This window comes from Lissotriton vulgaris, chromosome 3_2 (assembly GCF_964263255.1).
Source record: "Lissotriton vulgaris chromosome 3_2, aLisVul1.2, whole genome shotgun sequence".
In the NCBI taxonomy this organism is placed as follows: domain Eukaryota; kingdom Metazoa; phylum Chordata; class Amphibia; order Caudata; family Salamandridae; genus Lissotriton; species Lissotriton vulgaris.
Genome location: NC_141690.1, coordinates 279004927 through 279031932, shown reverse-complemented (window position 1 = coordinate 279031932; position 27006 = coordinate 279004927). Strand labels below are relative to the sequence as shown.

Genomic DNA, 27006 nt, shown 5'->3' with positions numbered 1-27006 from the left:
TCTGACATGTAAATCATGGAGAGCGGAATAAAAGGAGTAATCCCTGGTTCCCCTGTGCCTCTCCCTCCAGACATCCAGCAACCCCCATCGTTCTTGCCAGTCCTTCCTGTGCGCGGCCAGCCTGCGCACAGGAGAGTCTACTAGGGGGGGATGGGACCTATCCAGAGCCACATCGGTAATCGAGTTGAAGTCCCCCCCTAGCACTATCGGACCCGCCAGGAAAGAGGCCAAGGACCCCGAGAGGCTATCAAAGTATCGGCCTTGGTCAGTGTTCGGTGCATAAACACAACAGAAAACCACATCCCGTCCATACAATCTCCCCTCCACCGCTACAAACCTGCCATCCGGATCTATTACCTGATTCAGCACTTGAAAGGGTATCCCCGCCCTCACCCAGATCAAGACCCCCCTGGCATACGCTGAGTAAGTGGTGCCAAAAACCTGGCCCCGCCATCTTTTCTGCAAGGCAGCGCACTCTTTTTTGGTGAGGTGAGTCTCCTGGAGCATAGCTATCTGAACCCCCCTACGTACCAGGTATGCATGTACTTTGTGACGTTTCACCATAGTCCGCAGCCCCCGGACATTCCACGTTAGGCATTTCAAATTAGGTAATGTCCCCATTCCAATTCCGTACAGTCCGAATCAAACAACAACGGTCCATGATCCCCCCAATGCAGTTGCCCCCCCCCAAACAACCCCAAAACTGAAACATTCCCCAAACCCCACTCCCCAGGACAGAGCACACGAACTCAATGGCCGCCCCCATCCAAACCTTGATCCAACTTCTCGCACACTTACCCTGTGGTCTCCACCACAGTCGACCTTAAGGGCCTAGGGGGGGTGAGTCGCCGCCAACCCCAGCTAGCGGAGCCCGCGTCCCGCCCTTCATCCCCTCCGATACACTCAGCTCCCCCACCCGGCAACCCGCCCTCCAGCGACAGGATATCACCCTACCATGAAGTCCCGATCTAGTCCCAAGTCTATCTCAGCCGCAGAAAATAGTATCCGAAGTCTGTGGGGTCACCGTCGGCCCCTTCTGGCTCTCTGCCTCCGAAAGTTCCTCTCCTGTTCTGCTGCCCTCTCCTCCCGAGTCCGTTTCGGCCCGTTCACTGTTCTGTTGCGACCCTGTAATGGCCGCCGTCGCCGCGAGTGCATCCCTCTTCTCCGCCGCCATTTGAGCCTCCCGCTTCTCCCGCTGGCGCCTGTTGCGGGACCTGATGCGTTGTGACTGCCGCACCCGGGGCTGCTTGGGCTGGTCTCGCCGACTTTGGTGCGTCCTATCCGTCCCTGCTCTGTACGACTCAAGCCATTGCCAAACTTCGTCCGGAGTCTGGAAAAAGTGTGTGGTGCCATCCATGATAATCCGCAGCTTGGCCGGGTAGAGCAAGGAGTACTGAATGCCTTCCTCCCTGAGCTCCTTCTTCACAGCAAGGAACGATGCCCTGTCCTTCTGGACCGCCTGCGTATAGTCCGGAAAGATCGTTACCTTGCTGTTCTCCACCTCATAAGGGCCCGACATCCTGGCCCGCTGGATGAGGAGGTCTCGGTCCTTGTAGTGGAGGAGCCGCACCACCATTGGTCGGGGGGGGCGGCCAAGCCCCGGCGGGCGAGCGGGCACCCGGTGAGCCCGCTCCAGAGTGAAAAATGGAGTAAGCCCCTCCGGCGCCACCACAGTGCGGAACCAGTTCTCCATGTAGGCCACCGCATCCTCCCCCTCAATCCGTTCCGGCAGGCCTACGACCCGCACGTTGTTCCGCCTATTGCGGCCTTCGGCATCCTCCGCCCTCCGCTCTAGAGTGTCCAGTCGGGCCAAAATGTCTGTAATCCTGTGCTCCGCGGTCACCACCGATGGCTTCAGGTCCAGCAACAGTTGGTCATGATCCTTGACCCGATCCGCCAGCTTCGCGTGATCCGCGCGTAGCAGCCCCAGGCCAGTGGCCACTTGGGCAATGTCATTGTGCAACGCCTCCTTAGTGGAGGTAATCGCCTCAAGGATGGCATCCAAGCGCCGGTTCAGCCGCTGTTCCTGGTCAAGCTCCGGGGAGGGACTCTCATTCAGCTGGGTCGATGTCGCCGAGTCCCCCTCGCGGCTCCCGGGCATCGGCCCTCCGATCGCCGCCATGTCAGGGCGCTGCGTCACAAGTCCGGCCATCCGTACTGCGGGTTCCCCCGTGGGTCCGTGCCGGTCACCGGGCACCGGGCAGTGCTATGTCACCGCCAATGGTCTCAGGAGCAATGACCAGGCGGACGAGCTCCGTTCCGTCACCCCCACTGGGCCTGTGGGGGGAGGATGAGTCGTAGGGCGGTGGTCGACGAGAACCCCTGATCTCCTGGGTGAATCGGGCAGCGTCCCCCGGTCTCAGGGCTTCGTGCCGCCAATCCCAGTGCGTTGGGCAGCCGGGTTCAGGGTCCCTCTCTGCTCGACGACAGCCGGACTCAGGGCTGAAGTTCGGGACCGTCCGACCTCCTCGCCATTTTCTTCACACCCCGGACTACACCTCGGCCGCCTCTCCCTCGATCTCCTCGGGGCCAGCAGTCCCCCAGCGATTCACCGATTACGTCCAGCTGTCCCCTTACACTTCAGAGGGCAGGAACGTCGTCTCCGGGTCGCCTAGGGTCCCGAAAAACAGGAGAATTAGCGGGATTCCGCGCGGAGCTGCGAGCTCACGCCGCCATCCCGATCGGCGTCCAAGCCACGCCCCCCGTGGCACAGTTCTTGTTGATTACTTTTCAACATTCATAAGTTCATTAGGTTTCTCCTTTGTGAACAACTTGATCCCAATCTCTTTGATGGTAACTGGCTTTTTTGGCCTTGGGGTTGTCCTTGCTTTCCACAGTCCTAATGATGCACCGGCCTCTATTTGTGGTGCAGTAGAACTGCGTGGCCTGATTCTCACAAAGAGGAACAGCAAGAGAAGAAGAGGTTGGTTGCGCTTGAGGAATTAGTAGATCCTGGCCAGATTGATACAGTTTTCCTCCCCGGGTGCGAAGCGGACGGATTTTCATAAAATCCATGGAGAAGATACTTCTCACAGTTTATCATGCCATATTCCTTTCATTTTGGCGTTTGCATATCCACTACCTTTGTAATCCAGCTGCCAGAAGAGACCTTGTCATCATTTTAAATATTATGGACTAATATGGTAGGGGTTGCCTGGGACCAGTCTCGCACCTTGTTCTGTTCAGCCCCAAAGTCTCCCAGCAGTCCCACAGCTGCTGCGTTTCACCTAAGGTTCATCAACCTGCTTTAACCAAATATTCAGAGCAAGGAAAAGCAAGTAAACATTCCCTACGCTCCTCTGTTGTGCCTGGTGGATGTGATGAAGATGGAGGTAGAAAGAGGAACACACTCGTTATTGGGATGCACAAGACGATGATGGATTAGGCGACAGTGTGATGCCATGAGGGTGCTTGTTTATTAGCCCCCCACTGATCATACTGTGAAGTCACCTTCTTTGAATCAGTTGTACCACTACTACTGTTTGATGTCCCACTCCGCAATGAGTAAGATAAATGTTTTCTCTGTGATTTCAAGAAGTATTTCCAATGAAGGTGATCTGTTATTGGATTGTCGGTGAGAGGAAGGATAGGCACAGTGAATATGAGTATGACATTATTCCTCTCTTTGACGTGGTATCTGAAGAAAGATTAGCAGAAGCAGCCTATGGCAAAGAGGAAATGGCCTTGTCCTTCGTCATTGGTGTGGCAGCTCTATGTATGAAGCCGCTGACCCGTGTGGCACTTGGAGCTGATGGATAGTTGGCAGCATCATGTTGAGGCCTGTGGTCCATGAACAAAGTGTAGACAAGCATGAAGCATTGTTCGGTAAACTCCTTGGCAAAGCCCTATAGTTGATTAAATCATACACAGACATTGGATCATTGGTCTCTCTTCAACCCAGAAGGGCTTTTACCAGCAGAAGGATTGCATCAGCAAGTGGAGGAGGAGACGCTTACATTCTCCTCAGTCCTTTTAAAAATATGCACAAGAAGAATAGAACCACCAGGGTTGGCCAGTGAGGCGGATTATGAATTCCATTAGGATTGGTTGAAGCTCTAGCCACTATGCACAAAAAGAAAGACGGGGCTGGGAAACTGCCCTGAGATATGTCCCCGATCAATAAAAAACACATAAACCTATCCCAGATCTCAAGCCTCAGTGCCCACCCATCGGGCATCCTGTTAACAGGACGAAAAGCCATCGCCCACTCTCAAGGTCTGACCTTCTGGCCTTTCAGACACTGCTCAGTTGAATCCAAGTGTTTGCTACACTCTACGAGGAGGGAGCTCAGTGGGTGAGAACGTGTATTTCTTCTTTTTTTTATCGGGATTATTTCGAACCATGTAGAGAGGCCAACATGGTTCTGCTCTTATCACAACTTTCAAATGAGGTGTGGGCGATTTAATCGGTGCCAGTGACCCTGTTTGCATACAAAGATTAAAGAAAGTCATTGACAGGAAGAGGCAGGGCTGGGCCACCCCTCTTTCACTTGGCTCTGGGACTATGGACCGTTTTATGGTCTAGTTCGGACTAGTTACGGCTGCCCGCTGCCCATTGAGGTACTGTTTAAGCTTGCATTCCTGCTGTTGCCCTGTGATGTGCTGCCTCCAAGTATAATCCTGATTTGAACTATATTGTTTGTATCTATTTTGCGTTTGGTACTCTGATTGTTATCTGACTATTACTTAGACCTGAGCCCTAAAACACAAGGAGGGTTTAGCCGGCTTCCTGCCCCCCTTTGTGAGTAGTTCGTTGGGAAAAGAAAATCTATGGAGGGAAGTGGAGGTGGGGGTGGTGGTGTAAGTGTTTTTGGTAGGAGTGCTAAAGGAAAAAAGGCCAGGAAGTCCCAGAATCATGCAGGCAGTAATTGGGTTCTAGATCGAATAGATACCCTCATTAGTGAATGTGAGGACATTTTAGAGGGTGAATCAACTACGCTGTACGGTACTGACAAATCTCCTCACAAACCCACCCAACCCACCAATTTAAGCCTTAGCCACCAGTAATGTTTCATAAACCATCTAGAAAAGGGGCACCCTATCGATTATGAAGGGAAAACTAGATACTGCAAGAGCCTGTAAACTTCCCATAAAGCTTCCTGGCATTAGTTGCGAACAGCCGGGTCCCGCTGTTATTGGTACAAACAGGTTTTCTCTTCTGGCGGACCCGTCTGAGGGGAAACGGGAAGCAAGGCCCCCTTCAACCCAGCCCTCTTTGACCCCTGACGTAGGGATAGGCCCTAATCCTAATATAGAACCCCAAGAAATGTACTGGTTTATCAACACCCTTAGATTAGAAATAGGGACTATGAGAACAATGATTGAGGGCCTTACTTCTATGGTTAATCTTTTACTGCAAAAGGATTCCTCCAGTTCAGGGAGTTCTAATCCAAAGATAGAATGCCCCCCCAATCTAGCCAGACAAATCACATCACACGTGAGACAATTACCCAAGATAAGGGCCTCTGACCCAATGACTCCACACTGCTTACTCAGTCTATCCAGGCCCATAAACCAGCGCCAATCCTACTGATGGCTAAGTGCCTAATTTATCCTAGTACTAGCCATCAAAATGACCACCGTAGTGTAGTAATAACACAGACCATCTAACCTGCACTAGACCTTTTATCTCATCGTTGCCTAACACTCCTTGCAAAGCATTCATTCAACATCGGCTGGCTGACTCGAACTCTTCTAACCTGAACCATGCCCCCAAGATTTACATGGCTAACATATTTAAGTATGACTCTAGAAATAGTATTGAAAACGGGGACTCGCTGACCAATAAAGACATCCATTGTATTTGCCATGTTAGGGGTTGTCGATCAGTTATACGGGAAGACATTGTCAGAGCTTGCCGGCTTTGCTCCGTAGCTCAACCGTTATACTATATTGAGCTTACCCTGCCCGGATGTGATCTTGCTGAAAATCTTCTCGCCTTAGAATTTTGCACTTGTCCCCCAGGAACTTCTTCCATCCAGTTTAGGCGATTCTTACCTAGTAGTCGGGGTAGGCAACCCGCCTGGCAAATACCTATACATCTAGCAGGATGTTCTCTATTGGAGGCAAATGACTGACTACAAAGTGAGCCCAAATTGTATTTTGGATCTCATACCACCTCCCCTACTTGCAGGTTTACGTCCGCTGGTACTCTGACCCCATATCACTTCTAACAGGGGGCCTAGGAATATACGGAGAATACCTCGCTCACCTGAGGGATTGGGGGACACTAGAGGTGTATCACCAAACTTGTCTAATGGGCAAATTACATCTTCCCCTACTTCATCAAGGCTAGCGTGATATCTTGGAACATTGCAGGGCTGAGGTCAAAGGTCACATCTCCGGACTGGCATACCTTTATAGAGCATCATGACATTTGTCATTTTCTGGAACTTGGTTAGTGGACCCCCTCCATTGTTTGGGATATTTAAATGACCATATCGCAGCCATTAGTGGGGGAAAGACAGCCATCAGAGGGTTGACAATCTGGGTTCGCCAAGTTATTGGCTTTAGTGTCCAGGCTCTCCAGACTCAGTGTAAGGACATCCTTGCAATCAGGTTGAAGTTGGGTTCACTAAGTATTGTTGATATTTTATAATATTTATGTGAGAGGAACAAAGGGGAAGAAGTCGGATGTTTTAGTGGCTTGCGACGATTTATTAAATCTGCATTCCCAGAAATCTCAAGTCCTAATTGCAGGAGAATTTAATGCGTCCTTGGAGCACCTGGGAAACGAGGAGTATGATCGTATAGGTGAGGAAGACGCCCAGCGGGGTATTCCTAAACTAGAATTATCACCCATAAACAAATGGCCGGATGTGGCAATTCAAATGAATTCCATTTGTCTAGAGAAAGGTTTACGGGCGGTATGTGGAAGAAGTTTATCAGACAGACATGGGGCAAACACATTTAATTATGGTCACAGTGCTAGCCGCATTGAGTGTGTCAATATTTAATCTGCAGCTATGGCATACCTTTGAGGATATGATTGTGAGGGATCGGCTAGAGAGCGAGCATAATCCTCTGTGTGCCACGTTTGATCTATTGCCACAGAAGGTATTTACACACCAAGGTAGCAAACTGCGCACTCTTGATGTCATCCCTACAAATGACATGAAACAATTAAAATGGGTGAAGATATTAGAGAAGCCTGACCTCTTAGACACTATCACTATGGATGTTGATTGCGCAATAGGTGAGCTAGAGGATTGTGCGGCCATTTCCTTGGTTTCGAAGCACATAACTACTATTCATAATAAATTATTTGCCCATCTTCGTACTCACTTCGTGAAGCATTGTAAGAACAAAAAATGCAGCAAAAGAAAGCGTGCCAATGGTTTAATGAGGAATGTAGAGTGGTGCGCAGTTCTTTATGGGCCTCGATTTAAGCAGTAGACCCTCGTATAGTACAGCCAGGCAAATATACAGGAGTGCCCAGGAAAAGGCTAAGAAAGCATGGGACGAAAATAGATGGCCGGACCTCAGACGGGCAGTTACCAGCAAGAGTTCCAAACAGTTTTGAAACATAGTAAAATGGGGTAGGGGTGGCCAGCCATTATCGCCACACAATCATGTTACCCAGGACCAATGGGTTAACCATTTTAAACCCCAATAGGCCCATAGCCTATCCGAGGGTGATTTGGTTGAGTCTATCAAGACAGGCTCTTTGACGGGGCAGATGTCAACATCGCTCTAGGAGTGGTAGCGGGTGGGAGAGCTCCGGGACTAGACGCCATCCCGTCCTACATATTTCTGTATGATAAAAACCAAATGGTGCCGGTATATAGCTCTGCTGGATAATGCAGTTGCCCAGGATGCCCTGGTCCTCGATTCTTGGAAAGGGGCAGAGATTATCCCTGTTTTTAAAAAAGGGGATACATCTCATACTGGTAACTATGGGCCCATCAGCCTAATAGATTCTCTGCAAAAGATAAATGGGCGGCTAGTCCTAAATAAGGTCCAAGATTGGATAGATGAGAGGTGTATTCTATCCCCATTACATGCTGGCGCATACCAGCACCAGGTGTTTCGATTTATCTTACTATATTGGATGTCAGTGGTCCTGGGCAAAGGCACCTTGTACGCTGCCTTTGTGGACCTTGAGTCAGAATTTTACCTCGTCGCCGTAACAAATTATGGGCAGTATTGCAGGAGATGGGGATGTCTTCCAAATTGCTAACTCTTATTGCTAGACTTCATGAGGACAATTATGCCCAAATCTGTTGGGGTTCACAGGGTAATGGTACAAATCCCATTCCCATCGAGAAAGGTGTACAACAAGGGTGCTTTATGGCACCCACTCTATTTTTCCTGTTTATTAATGGTATTGCAACATTTTTGGAGCTTACTCCCACTGACGCCCCAGTCCTAGCAGTCATAAAAATTCCTATTTTAATGTTCACGGATGACACGTTAATTATCTCAAAAACGCCGAGCGGTCTCCAGCGAGCTCTGCTACTTTTTTCAGGAGTTCTGTTTTGTACAGGGCTTGGAAATGAATGTGTCAAAAACGAAATTTATGTATTTTAACCCATCATAGAGCATTCAAAGGAGGCATTTTGTTAAATAACAGTCCTTTAGAGCAAGTTAATGCCTTTACATATTTATGGCTTATTATCCAGAAGGACTTGAGGTGGAATCAACAGCTTGACATGGCCACGTTGAAGCACCAACAACTATCTGGAGTTCTACAAACAGAATTTAACACCTTTCTTACAAAACCAGTGAGTCGGGTGCTTCAAATATACAATATGAAAGTGATCAGCTCTGCCAAATACAGCGCAGAGCTTTGGGGGTAGGAGAATTTGTCCAAATTGACTGTAGCAGAAAACAGGTTCCTACGTAAGATCACCAGCCTCCCGCAAAGCACCCCAGTGCGTCCACAGGTTTACGATTTAGGGAGAAAAGCACTGGCTGATATAGCAAGATTATGTCCTCTACTTTATTGGCGTAGAATCTGGTGCACACCTGAACGCAACACGCTGCAGGCCTTAAGGACCTAATTAGAGCAGATCGCTTTAACAAAATTAAATGGTTGTGGGAGGTTAAAGCCTCCCTAATAAGTATAGGAATACCAACATTGTGGGAAAATCCAACATGTACCCGTTCCCCTCTAAGATGACCCTAAAAGCAAAATACCGGTGGTGGCTAACCCAGAACATCTACAGAAACAGTGATTCGTCCTCACTTACAGGTTGTTTCCAATCAATCAATCAATCAGAGCATTTGTAAAGCGCACTACGCACCCGTGAGGGTCTCAAGGCGCTGGGGGGGTCGCGGTGGGGGGGTTGCTACTACTGCTCAAAAAGCCAGGTCTTGAGTAGCCTCCTGAAGGTTAGTAGGTTCTAGGTCTGCCGTAGTAGGGTGGGGAGGCCTTTATTCCTTCGTGGAGGTTGGTTTTGGCGGTGAGGGGGTCCTTGGTGAGGGAGAAGATCACCTGGGTGTCGTCAGTGTAAGATGATGTTAAGGTCCTGCAGTCGAGTGACGTGGGCGAGCGGTGGCATGTAGAAGTAGAACAATGTCAGGCTGAGGGATGATCCTTGGGCGTACGCCGCAGATGATTTTGGAGGCTGCGGACCGGAAAGGGGGGGGAGGAAGACGCTCTGGGTTCTGCAGTAGAGGAAGGAGGTGGTCCATTCCAGAGCCTTGTCTCGGATCCCTGCTTTGTGGAGGCGCGTGCTTAGGGTGCGGTGGCAGACCGCGTTGAAGGCGGCTGATAGGTCCAGGAGGATGAGGGCCGCGGTTTTGCCGTTGTCCAGCAGGGCCCTGATGTCATTGGTGGCGGCGATGGGGGCAGTTTCAGTACTGTGGTTGCTGCGGAACCCGGACTGGGATGGGTTCAGGATGTTGTTCTCCTCGAGGTAGTGGGTCAGTTGTCCGTTGACAGTGTTTTATTTTTATTTATTTATTTTTTATTTAAAAAAAAAAGTTTTATATAGCGCTGGCTAGATCCGGAGGTATCAGAGCGCTTTACATGAGAATCAGATCAAAGTTACAGGTTACATCGTTACAAAGGTTAAACAGTTCTAAGAGCATGGCAACATAGTTACTTGTAAGGTCGAGAAAAACAATAAGCACAAAATACGTACGGGGAAAAGAAGGCAAGGTGAGAGATTCAGGGGGGGGTTGGAGTAGGGGAAGTAGACAGATAAAGAAGGTAGGAAAGAGGAGGGGAGGGTGAAAGACATAGCCTGGGGAGAAGAGGGGAAGGGTGACAGGGACACAAACCGGTAGACGAGTCAAGGCAACGTCCAAAGTCCAGTAAGCTGTGATCCCAAGGGAAGTGGTATCCCTTCCCTATCTCTATTGCGAGAGGTTCCCTTTATGCAGTGGACTCTCTCAGAGGGGTCTCTGAGACTCCAAGGCCTACAAACTGGATCCTTCCCCAACAAGGGGAGAGGGAGTGCTTTGGCAAGGGTGCCATACCATACCTCAAGTGTGAGTGGCTCCCTTTGCACAGTGGACTCACTCAGCGGGTTCGCTGAGACTCCAGAGTATAAATATTGGATCTTTCCCCAAAAAGGGGAGAAGGAGTGCTTAGTCAAAAGGGCACAACAGACAGGGAATAGGCAGAGTAGCAGGCAAGGGGAGAGATTCAGGGGAGAGAGGATAGGGGCTAGGGAAGAGACAAATAAGGAGAGACGAAAAGAAGTCTGCCTAAAGACCGACTGGGTAGGTGACGACCAAGCAGGGAATCCAAGGCCCATCTCTCCTATAGCTAAACCAAGTAGCTCCATCGGGCATCAGACAAAATAGTTCAGTCTCAAAACATTGAGAGAGGACTGAGGGAGAGACATAAATAGAGTGAGGATGCGGTAGAAGACGAAAGGAGAGACGACAGGAAGTGCAACAATGTGGTTCAACAATATACTAGAAGAAGATCAACAAGAAACATTAAATCAAACAATCAGCAATACAATTAGGGGAGGAGTGAAAGGCGAGGGAAAGTAGTGGGGGGTAGGGGAGGAGAGGGAGTGTGGATAAGGGAAGAGACAACCATAGAGACGAAAGGGAGTCTGTCTAAGGTTCACAGAAAAACAGGGTGGGGACAAAGGGCAAGGGCATGGGAGGGCAGAGGACAGAAGCTGGAAAGAGTCAGAGCAGAGAGGGGGAAGGTTGCATAAGGTTTGAACAGACAGAGGCACGTAACTCCTGCCTGGGGGCTGTATTGTCTTGTTGGAGAATGCGGGCAGTGAGACTGTTCATCTCCGATGGGTGAAAAAGCTGGAGTAAGCGAGTCCTTTGTTTCTAAGCTTGTAGCAATTCCTGTGGCAGTCCTAGGAGGGGGTATTCAGTTCAACAATGAGGCCTCGCCGGACCCCTCAGCCAGGGAAGCGCCGCTGCAGGAGATATATGGGGGGGCCTCGGCTCACCTGATGTCCATGGTGTTGTGAGCGCTTCCAGGGGGGCTGCTGTGTCTGCCTCCTCACTCGCGGCGCTCCACGGGTGCCATCTTGGGGTCAGGCGGGCTGAGTTTGCCGAGTCCCCCAGGAGGATGGTGATGAAACAATGAGCGGTGGCGGGCTTCCAGGTCTTGGTCGCCGCGATCAGGTGCCCCCTCAGATTATGGTGCCGCTGCGTGGATCGCCGGGGTCGGGACTCTGCCCGGGAAGATGGCAGCTCGGTGCAGTCAAAATGGCGGGACGCGCCTCACCGGGACCTCCGAGTAGTGGAGAAGACGGGACCGACGTGGGAGGGCCTCTGTGGAGCGGGCCTCCGCCGGCCCCGCGATTGTCGCGGGGATGACTGCTGGTCAATGTGGGGCTTTTTTGATGTCCAGGGGAGTAACCACAGGTCTGGCTCGGAGGGCTTAATCTCTCTGTTATAAATGCCTTCATGTAGCTTAACTGGGAGTAGTATTCAGACAGAATTATGGGCGTAGAGCAGGAAGGAGGTTAAATCATGGTTAACTTGGTTTAAGATTGTTTGACTGGCAGATGTATGAAAAAGGGCCAGTAGATGGCGCTAAAGCCTCATTATTATTCTTGATTTGCTATTACAACAGTGTGCAATGTTTTCGAAGCATGGGAGCCAGATGTTTCGGTGTTGGGTACACTGAAGAATTAACGAAGGATGAGCTTCACAATTGGTAGACCCGCTGTTTAAGAGTTGCTCAGTGAATAAGATTCTTCAGCGCAGGGTGTACCATTTGTATAGTACTATACAGCTGGCTTGTAGACTACCGTTTCGGGAGTGGTGAAGTCAATTTTTAGTCTGGGCTTTTCACCTAAGAGTGATGCAAGCCCCCGGAGCTTCAATTGGGTGTTCCAGCGCAGTGGCCATTTTCAAGTGGATGCATTTAAATTACTAACCACCTAAGTAGTCTTCAGCTGAATCGGGGTTCAGGGCTAAATGTAGTTATCCAAGGCAAAATGGTCACATTCACAATATTGAGATATGGAGAAGTTCCTAAAAACGGAGTAAGCAGCACAGGGGAGAGGGCTAAGTAGAGGATGTAAACCCCCACCATATACGCCGCTTTTCCGTCTCTCCCCTCCGTAGTCTTTTGGTCATCCAGAAGTCATCGGCTGTGCATCAGTATGCCGCTTTGCACAACCGCAGGCTCTCCCCTCCGTGATCCGGTGATCATTAGCCGGGAACGGGAGCAGGGAGTTGGGCCGGAAGTTTTTGAGGTCCTTTGGATCCGCCTTGGGTTTCTTGAGTAAGGCGTTGATCTTGGCGTCATTCCAGCTTTCCGGGAAGTTTGCGGTCTCAAAGGAGATGTAGATGGCCTTGCGGAGATGGGGTATGATGGTGGTGCTGGCTTTGTTGAAGATGCGGTGTGGGCATGGGTCTGACGGAGAGCCAGAGTTGATGGTGTTCATGATTTTGATGGTGTCATCGTCGTTTATGTTGGTCCAGGTGAGCAGGGGATCGATGCGGGTGGTGGCCGTAGGGTCTGAGGTGTCGGTGGCTGTCGAGACGGCCCGGTTGTTGAAGCCGTCGTGGATGTCTGCGATCTTGCGATGGAAGAAGGTGGCAAGGGAGTCGCACATGTCTAGCGATGGTGGGATGTCGTTGGTGTTGGAGAGTTCCTTCACGATGTTGAAGAGCTCTTTGCTGTTGTGCGCGTTGTTGTCGAGGCTGTTCTTGAAGGAGGCCCTTTTGGCGGACCTGATGAGGTGATGGTGTCTGCAAATGGCGTTATTGTGGGCTGCGTGGTGCCATTTCTTCTCGTTTGCTTGGAGGCCTGGAGGTCCGCGGTGAACCAGCTGGCTTTCTTGTTAGTGCATCTGTTCGAGGGTTTCTTGATTGGGGCGAGAGTGTTGGCGCAGTCATCAATCCATCGCCGGAGGTTGCGGGTGTTGGTGTTAGAGTTGGTGGGGTCGACGGGTGGGCTTCGGGCAAGGGTGGTGTTTAGCTGGTCTTTGGTGACTTTGCTCCAGCTGCGGCGGTTGATCTGTTGAGTGCGGTGGTGGTGGTGGATTTCCGGAAGGTGAAGTGGATGCAGCAATGGTCGGTCCAGTGGAATTTGGTGGTGTGGTTGAAGATGACGTGGGTGCTAGCAGAGAAGATGGGGTCAAGCGTGTGGCTGACGGAGTGGGTGGGCGTTGTGACGAGCTGTCTGAGTCCGAGATTGGTGAGATTGTCAATCAGGGTGGTGGAGTTGGTGTCGTTGTTGTTCTCGAGGTGAAAGTTCAGGTCTCCAAGGAGGATGTAGTTTGTGGAGACAAGGGCGTGCGTGCTGACGAAGTCGGCGATGGAGTGGCTTAACTGAGGCCGGGGTCTGTAGACGAGAGTTCCTCTGAGGGTGGTGTTGGGGTCGGTGTGGATCTGAAAGTGCAGGTGTTCGGTGGTGTTGAGGGTGTCTTCGGTGCTGGTTGAGACACTGAGGGTGTTCTTGTGGATGATGGCGAATCCACCTTCTACTCCGTTGGTGCGGTCCCTGCGGGTGATTTTGTAGACATACAGGTTGGCTATGGCGATGTTGGGTGCCAAGGAGGCGTTCATCCAGGTCTCGGTCAGGAAGGTGACGTCCGGGGAGGATGTATCCAGCAGGTCCCAGAGTTCGATGGCGTGTTTGCGTGCGGAGCGGGTGTTCAGTAGTATGCATCTGAGGTGGTTGCGTACTGTCGCGGTGGGCGGTTTGGCAGCTCGGAGGCTGGGGAAGCTGCAGCTCCGACAGGAGAAGGGTCCTTTGGTGTGCTTCGGAGTGGCCAGGAAGCAGGTGTGCGGCCGTCCGGTGTTGAGTGTGTGGAGGGTGCTGGCGGTGTAGTGGCGGCGGTCGGTGTGGCGTTCGCGGGGGTCTGGTGCTTGGCGCGGGCCGGACGAAGACGGGCTTGCCTTTAGGTGCGCCCTCAGCGCGCCAGCTACGCGCGGCCGCTATTATGAGGGGAGGTGGGAGGGAGGAGCAGCTGGGAGGCTAGAGCGGGGAACGAATTGGCAGGCAGGGGGCGGGGCCACAGGGGACGCAGCGGCAGGAAAAACAGGGTAACGGGCGGAGAACGGGGCGGGGAGAAAAGAAAACAAAGAGGCACCAAAAACAGAACAACAGAATCAGAACAAAACAAAAGGAAAAATAACAGAACACCAGAGTCAAAAAAATATAAGGCACAAAAAACAGAACAGAATCAGCAATGTGAGCTGCAGAGGCACACAACTCAGGATGAGGAGCCCAAGCGGAGCAGAGCAGAGCAGGGGGACACGGTCACACAGGTGGTGCTGTGCGGCTTGGGGGAGCGACCTACCTGAGTCAGTGTCAAGGGTCGCTAAACCAACACCAAGTCGGAAGCAGCATTGGGACATAATAACTAAGCCACACAACCGGAGGTTATACTCCCAATTTTGTGTGAGCTCACTACCAATAAGATCTTACACAGGAAGATGGGTTAGCTTGGGCGACAAACCTTGTCCCGCTTGTCAGGCCCATCTGGAGTCATTGGCCCACATGTTGTTTGTTTGTCCTGCATATGCTGCCCCTCGTAGAGCATGTCTGATGCCTGTTTGGAGATTATTGGGCACCAGAAGCAACAGTGTGTCGCAAAGACTATTGCGAACGGATACATCGACTCCCATTGTTGTTGCACTAGCAAAGTTCTTGGGATGGACTTGGGCTATTAGGTCGCAGTCACTCCCGGTTAACTGAAGGCTTGTCCCTGCCCTGGCTTTTCTCCACATGGACACAGGGAGTAGACGCATTTAGGTACTGGCTCTGTCATGGTACCATTGCTTATGTATTTACCAGCCATGATTTAAATTTTGTGTCCCTGTATCTTTAACCTCGTGCATTGTAGATAGATTTTAAGCTTTAGTATTACCAGTCATTTTAAACTGTATTAATTGTATTTTATCATTCAGAGGTTAGATTTTAATAATACCTAATATGGTTTTAATTGTGCATTTATACTGTGATCCCTGAAATATTTATTTTATGTATTGTGCTTTTATGACATCTTTGTCGAATAAAGCTTTTTGGATTGGATTGGACAGAAGAATCGCTCTTGGGTCCTTGCCGTGTGTGCATTTCCTCAGGTACCCTCACGGCAAGGACACAAGAGCGATGCTGCCATGTATGCATCTCTTCCGGGCACACAGCAAGGACCCGAGAGCAGTACCATAAATTGTTATAGAAAATTACTTTATCAGAAGTATTTACCAAGAAAGCTTCATATTTCAGAATTTAAACTGTAGTTTTTTAACGTCATTCCCCAAGGAAGAAGCCACTTGAGCCAAGTGTGCAAAAATGTGTTGCTTGCATAATACTTTTTTTTTATTAGCAAACCAGTGGCAGAAAATCGGAGATTGTCAGGCAGGTTCTTAATAGTATCCTTGAGAGTAAAACATCCTATTATACTGCAGTTTACCTTAAGTAACTGGGAGATGATGATTTGTGTCAGTTCAGATGTGGGTGAGACAATAAAACTCACAGTTCCTGTGTGTAAACCAAACCTTTATCTGTGGTTGCAGACGACAGTTTGTATTTGGTATTTATAAAGCGCGAACTGTCGCTCTGGAAGGAGCATCCTGGCGCTAAGGGAAACCTTTACACTGTTAATAGTCATTAATTGCTAATTTTGTAATTGTTTTGCTTTTCACTGTGTAAAATATTTTTGTTTCTGCTCATAGATGTTCCTAGTGAGCCGAGTGAGTATGCCACCGCCGCTGTACAGAGTGTGGTTTGCCAAGTTCTTGAGGGCGTCCAATCACTCCCACAGGAGTCTCAAATCGCTGCACTGACGCGAGTCCTCGGGGTGTTCATGGAAGCCTGGATGGACCATATCCTGCGCCATAAAATAACGTTCAGGTCAGCAACTTTCCCGAAAGCATTAACATTGAATGTATACTAGAGTGATGTCTTCAATACTTATCAGACATGAGACACACGTGTGTGTATATATATATATATAGCATTAATTAATATGTGTAATGTATATATAATGTGTATGCAGATAGGTTTTCTACTTATTACCGCTGTTAAGTGTGGGGAATAACTGCCACTTATGAAATGGTTGTAAACAGCATATAGAACACTACATCTGCATATATGATTTATGCTGTGTTACAGTGTCATGTGTAGTATTTATAAATAAAGGTTTTTTTTCTCAAAGTAGTGCACAAGGGATTACATCCATCCATTGAGAGACATTCACATTTATCAGGCCTCCAAGCCACCTCGACCAGGGCCACACCGCAGCCCTCATTCTACTAGACCGCTCAGCAGTCTTAAACACCGTCTCCCACCACACACTAGCCACCAAACTCCACGACCCAGACACACAGGGAACTGCCCTAGACTGGATCCGCTCCTTCCTCGCTGGCCAAACTCAAAGAATCAGACTCCCACCCATCCTCTCCGAACCCATAGAGATAAGATGCTGGGTACCCCAACGATCCTCCCTCAGCCCCACACTCTTCAACATCTACATGGCCCCCCTCGCAACCATCGGCAGAAAACAGGGACTCCGCATAGTATCCTACTCCTACGACACCCAGCTCATCCTCTCCCTCTCAAAGGAACCCAACATCACCAAACACATCTTCTAGGAAGGAATGAAGAATGTCGCAGCCTGGATGAGCAGCAGCCTCCTGAAGCTCAATTTGGAATAAACTGAAGTCCTCATCCTCGGATCCACCCCTTCTGCGTGGGACAACACCTGGTGGCCCCCAGCCCTTGGAATACCCCCCATCTCCACTCCCACGGACCACGCCCGCAACTTTGGTATCATACTCTACTGCTCCCTCGCCATGAACCGACAGATCAACGCCATAGCCTCCACATACTCCAACATCCTCTGCATACTCCGCAAGACCTTCAAATGGACCCCCCCCCCCCCCCCCCCGAATCCAGAAAGACCGTCACCCACACTCTCCTCACCAGCAGGCTGGGCTACGGGAACGCCCTCTATGCCAGAATCAACAAATCTCTACTCCACAAACTCCAGAGCGCCCAGCCAAACTCTTCTTCGGCATCCCACGACCAGACCACATCACCCAGCACCTACGGTACCTCAACTGGCTCTCCGTCGAGAAGAGGGTCACCTTCAAACTCCTCACCCACGCCTACAAATCCCTCAACAACATCGGGCCCAAATACCTCAACGAGAGAGTATTCTTCCACGTACCCAAGAGGAACCTCCACTCTGCCGACTTCGCCCTGGCTGAGGTCCCCTGCATCTGCAGAAACAGGACAGGCGGGAGAACCTTCTCCTACATCTCAGCTAAGACCTGGTACGAACTCCGTGTGAACATCAGATGCTCCCGACCCTGCATACGTTCAGGAAGAATCTCAAGACCTGGCTCTTCGAATGATCCGGTGCTGCCCCCTCATATGCCCTCCCCCAGCGCCTTGAGACCCTCACCGGTGAGTAGTGCGCTCTATAAATCCCTGATTGATTGATTATTAGCCGAGTTGTTTTCTTGGTCACATCATGGCAAATTCATTTCTGTGCAACAGTTAAGTCTCTTCTGTTGTCAAAATGCTGTATTGTAGTAATAACATGGAGACTGACCCTTACTCTGTAGAATACATTTGTGAATTAAATTTATCAATAGCATGTTATTGGGCCATATTTATTTTCTCATCAACACTGCATAAGTAGTACATATGTAGATCATCAGAGAGTAAAATATTATTTGTAGAAAAATTGATTATTATATACTGTTGTTGTGAGATCTCACCATGTAATAATGTCACAGGCTCGATCAAGTTTGGTTATGTTTTTTGATAAACCTGTGCTCAGCCCTGGGTAGCACCGGCCCAGAGCAGTCAGGCTTAATCGAAGGAATAAGTGTAAAGTATTTAGAAGTACCAAAACAAGAGATACAAGAGTATCTTTTATCTCAAAATAGCAAAATGCCAAAAATCTATTAACCTTTCATTGCTTCGAACGTTCCGCGCCAGTGCGGAACGTCCGAAGAAACAGGCGGGCTGCGACGGCCAACGGTCATGCGCAGCACCAGCCAAGTAGTGCTCTCGTCGGCCGTTGGCCGACGGGAGCACGGAACGGGTTAAGCAAATCTGGTTATATGATTGTTCAAAGGTAAATTGACTCTTTTGTAAAGATGCAATAAACTGTTGTAAGAGTTTTTGCAATTAAAAGCCAACTGGCTAGAACAGCTACTTGTCTTTATTAGGACAGACCACTTAGGTCCAGGTAGGCAGTTATCTTTCAGTTCCAGCAATCCTAGCGTCGTTAGTGTCTTTTGCTCCTTTAACATGGTCCAGCCAAGAAGTGGTACTGATGCTGGTGATGCAGGCTACTGAGAATGCAGAGATGATTAAGACACAGGCAAGATGCAGTGAGTTTTCCTGGCGTTCATGGGTCGTATTCCGCCTCAATACTCAATTTCCTATGACGCCCTCTGGGAGTCCAGTACAAGTCCAGTCACCACTGGTCAACTGGTCTCCCAGTTAAAGCAAGTCTAGCAGTTACTTACAGGTAAGCCATTGATTTCTTTCTGGGTTCTAGCTTTAACACGGACTTTGGCTAGAAGTCCCACAGGCTGGGGGGCAACTCGATCAAGTCAGGACTTGGTCACCCAGCAGGCATGTAAATGTCCAGTGGCAGACAGCCGTTCCTAGGCAGCTGGGCTCTCAGGAAGGGCAGGGTTCCTTAGCTTTTGGTGCTCCCGAAGCTTGAAAGGAGGCTGGTCAACCAATCTTTGGAGTCACTTCTGTCTTGGCACAAGTGGAGCTCTCTTTCACGAGTGTGCAAAGATGGCTCAGTGGATGGAGTTGTCTTCGTCTCCACCCTAACCGAACAGCAGCAGAGGGACTGTCACCAGTTGCAGGGACAGCTTGCCCAACTGTTTTCTCAAGCACCAGGTAAGACCCAGTGTTGTACTCATGATCTGGACACAGGTGACCGTTTACCTGTCAAGAATAAAATCTACCAGTTGTCTTACCAGGTAAAGTCTTGAATGAAAAATGAGGTTGCAAAGATGCTAGATTTGGCGGGGTGGACTGTGATTGAGTCACAGTCTTTGGACCTACCCAGTGGTGCTGGTAACCAAACCCAACTCAAAGGTGGGAAGCCTGAGATGAGTCTGAGTGGACTGCAGAGGACTTAATGTAGTCACCATGACTGATGCCCACCCCATCCTGGGAGCTAATGAGCTCATTGACAGGTGAGGGGCTGCTAAGTACCTAAGCACCTTTGATTTGAGTTCATGTTATTGACAGATAGCCCTCACGCAGGTCCTAGGAAGCTTGTTTCCGGTCCAGGGAAGACATGGCTTGGCAGTTCGGGCTGGACTGTTCCCATGAGGCACAGGGTCAGACTGATTTGCATATAGCCGTGTCTGAACTGGGGTGGCAGAGTGGGCTAAAGAACGGTGATGGATTAAACCCAGATCTTTTGACTGGGTGTGAGTGTTTGATTGATTCAGATGCTCCGTCCATCACCACCCCCTTTTGTACCGCTTTTGCTTACCTGCTGCCAGACACCGAAGCCGAGCTGACGCCCCAGCCGCCGCAGGGCCGCCCCAGCCGCCGCAGGGCCGCCAGCCGAGCCCCCAGCTTCTCCCGCCGTAGCTTTTCCCGCCGCAGCAGCTCCGAACCCGCCCCCCCCGCCTGCCGATTGGTCCCTGCGCTACCCGCCTCCCAGCGGACCCTCCCTCACCGCTCCCTTCTTAAGGGGTCCAACACCACTGCTCAGGAGCGACCACTGCGCCCACGGCCTGGTCGCCCCCACACCCCCTGCCTGCTCCTCCTTACCTGCTGCCAGACACCGAAGCCGAGCCGACACCCCAGCCGCCGCAGGGCCGCCAGCCGAGCCCCCAGCCGAGCCCCCAGCTTCTCCCGCCGTAGCTTTTCCCGCCGCAGCAGCTCCGAACCCGCCCCCCCGCCTGCCGATTGGTCCCTGCGCTACCCGCCTCCCAGCGGACCCTCCCTCACCGCTCCCTTCTTATGACGCCCCCAGAGCGACCGCGCAGCGGACGCGTGCAGCGGGAGCACCGATTGAGCGCCGAAGGTGCGCCAAAGGTAAGCCCGTCTACGCCCGTCCGCGCCTGGACCGCGCCCAGTGCCAGGACCCCTGGCACTCGAGGACTCCAGCCCGCCCGCCGGACGTACAACGCCGCCACCATCAACGCACTCAACACCGGCCGAATCCCGGGATGCTACCGTGCCACCCCGAGACGCACCCACGGACCCTTCAGCTGCCACGCCTGCAAGTTCTCCTGCATCCGGACCTGCCTCGCACCAGCACCCGCCAAGCCGAACACCAGCAGCAACCACCTCAAGTGCATCCTGCTCAACACCCGCTCCGTCCACAGACACGCCATCGAACTCTGGAACCTCCTCGACACCACAGCTCCTGACGTTGCCTTCCTCACGGAAACCTGGATGAACGACTCCTCAGCGCCCGACATCGCCATCGCCATCCCAGAGGGCTACAAGATCACCCGGAGGGACCGCACCGCCAACCAGATGGGAGGAGGCGTCGCCATCATCCACAGAGACACCATCCAGATCACGACCAACACCGACGACACCCTGACTACCGCCGAACACCTACACTTCCAGATCCACACCGACCCGAAGACCACCCTCAGAGGCACCCTGATCTACCGACCCCGGGGACCTCGCACACAATTCAGCGAGGACATCGCCGACTTCGTCAGCCCGCATGCCCTCCCCTCCGCTGACTATATCCTCCTGGGGGACATCAACTTCCACCTGGAGAACAACAACGACCGGAACACCATCACCTTGCTCGACAACCTCGCCAACCTCGGACTCAAGCAGCTGGTGCCCACCCCCTCCCACCTCGCTGGACACACACTCGACGCCATCTTCTCATCCAGCAAAGACATCGCCTTCAGCCACGCCACAGGACTCCACTGGACGGACCACAGCTGCGTCCACTTCACCTTCAGAAGAACGACGATCCACCACCACCAGCAACAGGTTGCTCGAAGAAGCTGGAACAAGATCACAGCCGACCAGCTCGCCGCTTCCCTGAGCCAGCACCCTCCCGCCAGCTCAGCGAACCCCAGCCAGGCCGCCGACAACCTCATGAAGTGGATCAGCAACTGCGCGGACGAACTCGCCCCGCTGAGGACCCCGCCCAGCAGACCCGGCAGCAAGAAGGCCCCATGGTTCACCGACGAACTCAAGAGCTCCAAGAAGAACTGCCGAGCCCTCGAGAAAGCCTGGAGAAGGGAACCAACACCAGACAACATGACCACCCTCAAGCTTGCCACCCGGAAGCACCACCAACTGATCCGCGCCACCAAGAAAACTGCATTTAAGGACCGGCTGGACAACAACGCACACAACTGCAAGGAACTCTTCAACATCGTGAAAGAGCTCTCCGACCCCAACGCCGGAAACAACGACATCACCCCTTCGCAAGACCTCTGCAACTCCCTCGCCTCCTACTTCCACAACAAGATCGCGGACATACACAACTGCTTCAGCACTCAACCGACGCACGCCACGACCGCACCAACGCCCCCCACCACCACCCTCCGCGCCTGGACTCCAATCAGCATCGAAGACACCGTCCGCATGATGAACTCCATCCACTCCGGATCTCCGACCGACCCCTGCCCTCACCACGTCTTCAACAAGGCCGACGCTGTCATCGCACCCCACCTGCGGGACATCATCAACAACTCCTTCGACACCGCCACCTTCCCGGAGAGCTGGAAGCACGCCGAACTCAGCGCTCTACTAAAGAAACCAACAGCGGACCCCACCGAACTCAAGAATTACCACCCCATCTCGCTCCTCTTTCCAGCCAAAGTCATCGATAAGACCGTCAACAAACAGCTGACCGCCTTCCTCGAGACGAATGGATCCCTCGACCCCTCACAGTCTGGCTTCCGAGCCAACCACAGCACCAAGACCGCCCTCATCGCTGCCACCGACGACATCCGAGCCCTGATGGACAACGGAGAAACAGCGGCCCTCATCCTCCTAGACCTCTCCGCGGCATTCAACACTGTCTGCCACCGCACCCTAGTGCAGCGCCTCAGCAACGTCGGAATCCAGGAGAAGGCACTGGAATGGATCATCTCCTTCCTCGACGGAAGAACACAGAGAGTCCGACTACCACCGTACAAGTCAGAGGCCACCGAAATCATCTGCGGCGTCCCGCAAGGATCCTCGCTGAGCCCCACCCTCTTCAACGTCTACATGAGCCCCCTCGCGGCCATCGCATGCCAACACAACCTCAACATCATCTCCTACGCCGACGACACCCAGCTGATCCTCTCCCTGACCAACGACCCCGCCGCCGCCAGAGCCAACCTTCACGAAGGGATGAAAGACGTAGCCGAGTGGATGACAACCAGCCACCTGAAACTGAACTCGGACAAGACGGAAGTCCTCATCCTGGGCTCCTCGCCCTCCGCCTGGGATGACTCCTGGTGGCCCCCCGCCCTGGGCACCGCACCCAAACCGACAGACCACGCACGCAACCTGGGCTTCATCCTGGACTCCTCCCTCTCCATGACCAGACAGGTCAACGCCGTCTCCTCGTCGTGCTTCAACATCCTGCGCATGCTACGGAAGATCTTCCGGTGGATCCCCACCGAGACCAGGAAGACGGTCACCCAGGCCCTCGTCACCAGCCGACTGGACTACGGCAACGCCCTCTACGCCGGAACCACCGCCAAGCTCCAGAAGAGACTCCAGAGGATCCAGAACGACTCGGCCAGACTCATCCTCGACATCCCACGACACAGCCACATCTCCGGACAACTAAGAGACCTGCATTGGCTCCCCGTCAACAAAAGAATCACCTTCCGTCTCCTCACCCACGCACACAAAGCCCTACACGATCAAGGCCGAGCTACCTCAACAACCGCATCAACTTCTACGCTCCCAAATGCCACCTCCGATCAGCCAGTCACGCCCTCGCCGCCGTCCCCCGCATCCGGAGAACGACAACAGGAGGAAGGTCCTTCTCCTACCTGGCCGCCAAGACCTGGAACTCCCTCCCTCCCGACCTGCGCCTGACCCAAGACCACCTCTCCTTCAGGAAGAAGCTCAAGACCTGGCTGTTCGAGCAGTAGCAGCACCCCCCCTAGCGCCTTGAGACCCTCCGGGTAAGTAGTGCGCTCTATAAATGTCTTTGATTGATTGATTGATTTTGACCACCATAAGTGTGGCAGGGTATGCTCAGACGTGAGTCCCTTGCTCACTTTGCCACTGGATTTAAGCAAGCTTGGCTGAAGACGGCTGGAATGCCAGAAACCGGTCCTCGGAAGCTTGTTTCCGGTCCAGGGAAGACATGGCTTGGCAGTTCGGGCTGGACTGTTCCCATGAGGCACAGGGTCAGAGTGATTTGCATATGGCCATGTCTGAACTGGGGTGGCAGAGTGGGCTAAAGAACGGTGATGGATTAAACCCAGATCTTTTGACTGGGTGTGAGTGTTTGATTGATTCAGATGCTCCGTCCATCACCACCCCCTTTTGTACCGCTTTTGGCCGCCATAAGTGTGGCAGGGTATGCCCAGACGTCAGTCCCTTGCTCACTTTGCCACTGGATTTAAACAAGCCGGGCTGAAGACGGCTGGAATGCCAGAAACCGGTCCTCGGAAGCTTGTTTCTGGTCCAGGGAAGACATGGCTTGGCAGTTCGGGCTGGACTGTTCCCATGAGGCACAGGGTCAGACTAATTTGCGTATAGCCATGTCTGAACTGGGGTGGCAGAGTGGGCTAAAGAACGGTGATGGATTAAACCCAGATCTTTTGACTGGGTGTGAGTGTTTGATTGATTCAGATGCTCCGTCCATCACCACCTCCTTTTGTACCGCTTTCTACACAAAGGGGCACTTTCACTTTAAAGTGGTGTCCTTTAGCTTGGGAAATGCACCAGGCGCATCCTAAAGCCGACAGAACGGGGATCTGTCTGGTTTGGAAGCTTTCAGTGCGTCAGGTCTGTATTATATTGCTATATTTAGATCCACCAAAGAAGCTGAAGCAAGTGGTTCAGGCCCTGCAACAAACAGGCCTAAATACTAAGGCAAGTAAGTGCCAAACTGGGCAGGGGCCTGTAGGACCCTATAGGTGAAGAGCATTTAGAGCCTCTCCACGTTTTAACCCAGTTCAGAGGCTTTGTGGGCCTGACTGGGTATTATTACAGGAGATATGTATAGGGGTATAGCACCATTGTGACACCCCTGACCAAACACACCCCTAAGAAACAGCCAAAGAAAGTAGTTTGGTCTGACTGGCACCATGAAGGAAGTACATTCACCTGCCTACAGCACAGAGTTCATTGTCCATCCAGATGCTTCAGAACATGGGAATGGGGAAGTGTTGTCACAGGTAAATGATGAGGGCCAGGAAAAAACAGTTGCCTTTATTAGTAGACCACTCCTCCCAGAGAGTAGCATTGGAGTACCATTGAGAGGGAAGTGTTGCTGTGGTCTAGTCCCTGAAGAAGCCTAGGCTCTGTTTGTTTGGGACTCTGTTCAAATTTCTAACCAACCACGGGTCTTTCAGGTGGCTCATGCAGATCAGAGGAGATAACTGTGAACTGTTGAGGTGGTCCTTTTCCCTGAAGGGAATCAATCAATCAGTAGTTTTATAGAGCACTACTTGTCACCCATGTGGTATCCAGGCGCTGGCAGGTTGTAGTTGATTAGCCGAATAGCCAGTGTTGGACCTAGAGTTGCTAAGCCACCTAGGGTAGCCTGGCCTAGGGTAAGACAGTCAGACTCCAGAAACACAAGTGCAAAGTTTGCACACCACCCAGCAGTAACTCAATGCAATTCCACTAAAAAATGACACTACACCAATCTTTATGGAAAAATACGAGCTGTTTTATAAAAATAATACTTTGTTGTTCTGATGACTTATTAACAGGTTTCAATACGTCAAATATTCTCGCAAGTCATTATTACCTTTCCTTTCTTGGTCAAAACATTAGCAATCACATAGGGTTCAGCTTCTGTGGTTTAAAAAGATTTTTCCACACACACTAGCTCTAGTACGATTTTCTGTAATTAACAAGCACTTTTACAAGCTCAGAAAGGCTGAATTTTGATCATTACAATCTCAGAGATATTTTCATATAAGGCAGTTCAGCTCACAATTCCAGCTCCAGGGTTAACATGAACGTGCTCCCTTACACAACCTAAAAGAAGGGGAGGATTGGTAGTTACCCTCCTATCCTTCTAATTCTAGGTTACTCCCACCTGACCTTAAGACTCTCTTTAAGTAATGCCCCCCCCCCCCCCCTGGTGATAGAGCGCTGGATTTCCAGGACAGTTGTAGCCCTGCCCTCTTTCTCTATCCCCAGATCGGCCCTTCTCTCCCTCCAGAGCCGGCTAGATATTCACCAGGACGTAACTTAATTCAGGTGGAGAGTCACCCAGATATCTAGGCAAGGGGTTCTCCTCACTGTTCCCACTCGGGGGTTAGTCTAGACTAGCCGCCTAGACTATGGCAACGCACTATTCGAAGGGATAAATGAACAACTATTCTCCCGCCTTCAGATCTTGCAAAATCAGGCGGCCAAACTGGTTTGCAACAAAGGCAAACGAGACTCAGCATCGGAATGCCTGAAGAAGCTCCATTGGCTTCCCATGCGCCAGAGGTCCGCCTTTAAACTGCTTAGCCATGCGCACAGAGCCCTACATAAAACTGGCCCCACAATTCTTCAAGGGAGAATCGAGTTCTATGTCCCCAACAGGAATCTAAGGTCGAGTCAATCAGCCCTGGCCAAACCTAAACGAATCTATAAAGCCCGAACAGGTGGTCGTGCCTTTTCCTACCTGGCAGCAAAAAGGTGGAACGATCTACCTACCGATCTAAGACACACCACAAACTACTTTCAGTTTCGAAAAAAAATGAAAACACATCTTTTTCCCAAAACCTAACCTTCCAGCTCATGCTTTCAGTAGTTTTTTTGGTTCACAGCGCCGTGATATCCCCTGGGATGAGTGTCGCGCTCTATAAATACCGCAAAATAAAAAAAAAATAAAAAAGTCTGCTACCTGAGGAGGGCTTTCGGTACTTCTTATGCGTTCCGTCACGCTACCCGTGACGGGTCCCACCTCCCTCCAGAACGGCTGCCCCGGCTTACTTGACCCTGCTGCTGTTCGCCGGTGAAAGTTAAGGTGCCGATTTCCGGGATCGGAAGGCGCTTGTCGGCCCTCCGGTTACCTGCCGCCACAGTCTTGGGTAGGGAAGCTCTTGCCTCGGGGTACTCGATGGCCCGGTCTCACCGCCTGTCACTCTCCTCAGACGACGGCCCCTTTTCAGACTGCGCAGCTGTCGATGCGGGGATACTTCCCCTGGCGATCCTTCTTCGACTGCTGGGCATGCGCAAAGACGTCGCGGCCGCACCTCCTCTGACGCTCTCGCCTGGCTGCTCCCTCCTCACTGCTCCTCACGCCGGGGTCCCGCCTCACTCGATCCGCTTCCTCTGACGCGGCTCACTTCCGCGGACACTTCCCAGCACTTCACCAGCTCGTCGGGGAAAACGGAGCTAGACAGTTCCTTTACCCCACGCGGAGCTTCGAGATGGCAGGCCGGTTCCCGGACACGGTGAGATTCAGAAAAGGATAGCGCTAGCTCCTTGAATACTTCAGGGAAGACTCTCAGTGCT

General features: G+C 51.6%; 1 protein-coding gene across 1 annotated transcript in view; it reads left to right on the top strand.

Moving 5' to 3' along the window:
- CCDC142 (coiled-coil domain containing 142) overlaps window positions 1–27006 on the top strand; it is a 138645-nt gene that overhangs the window by 82800 nt on the left and 28839 nt on the right. The window contains exon 10 of the mRNA XM_086964351.1: window positions 16065–16242. Coding sequence (XP_086820477.1) covers window positions 16065–16242 — 178 coding nt within the window. The remainder of the gene's footprint in view (window positions 1–16064; window positions 16243–27006) is intronic.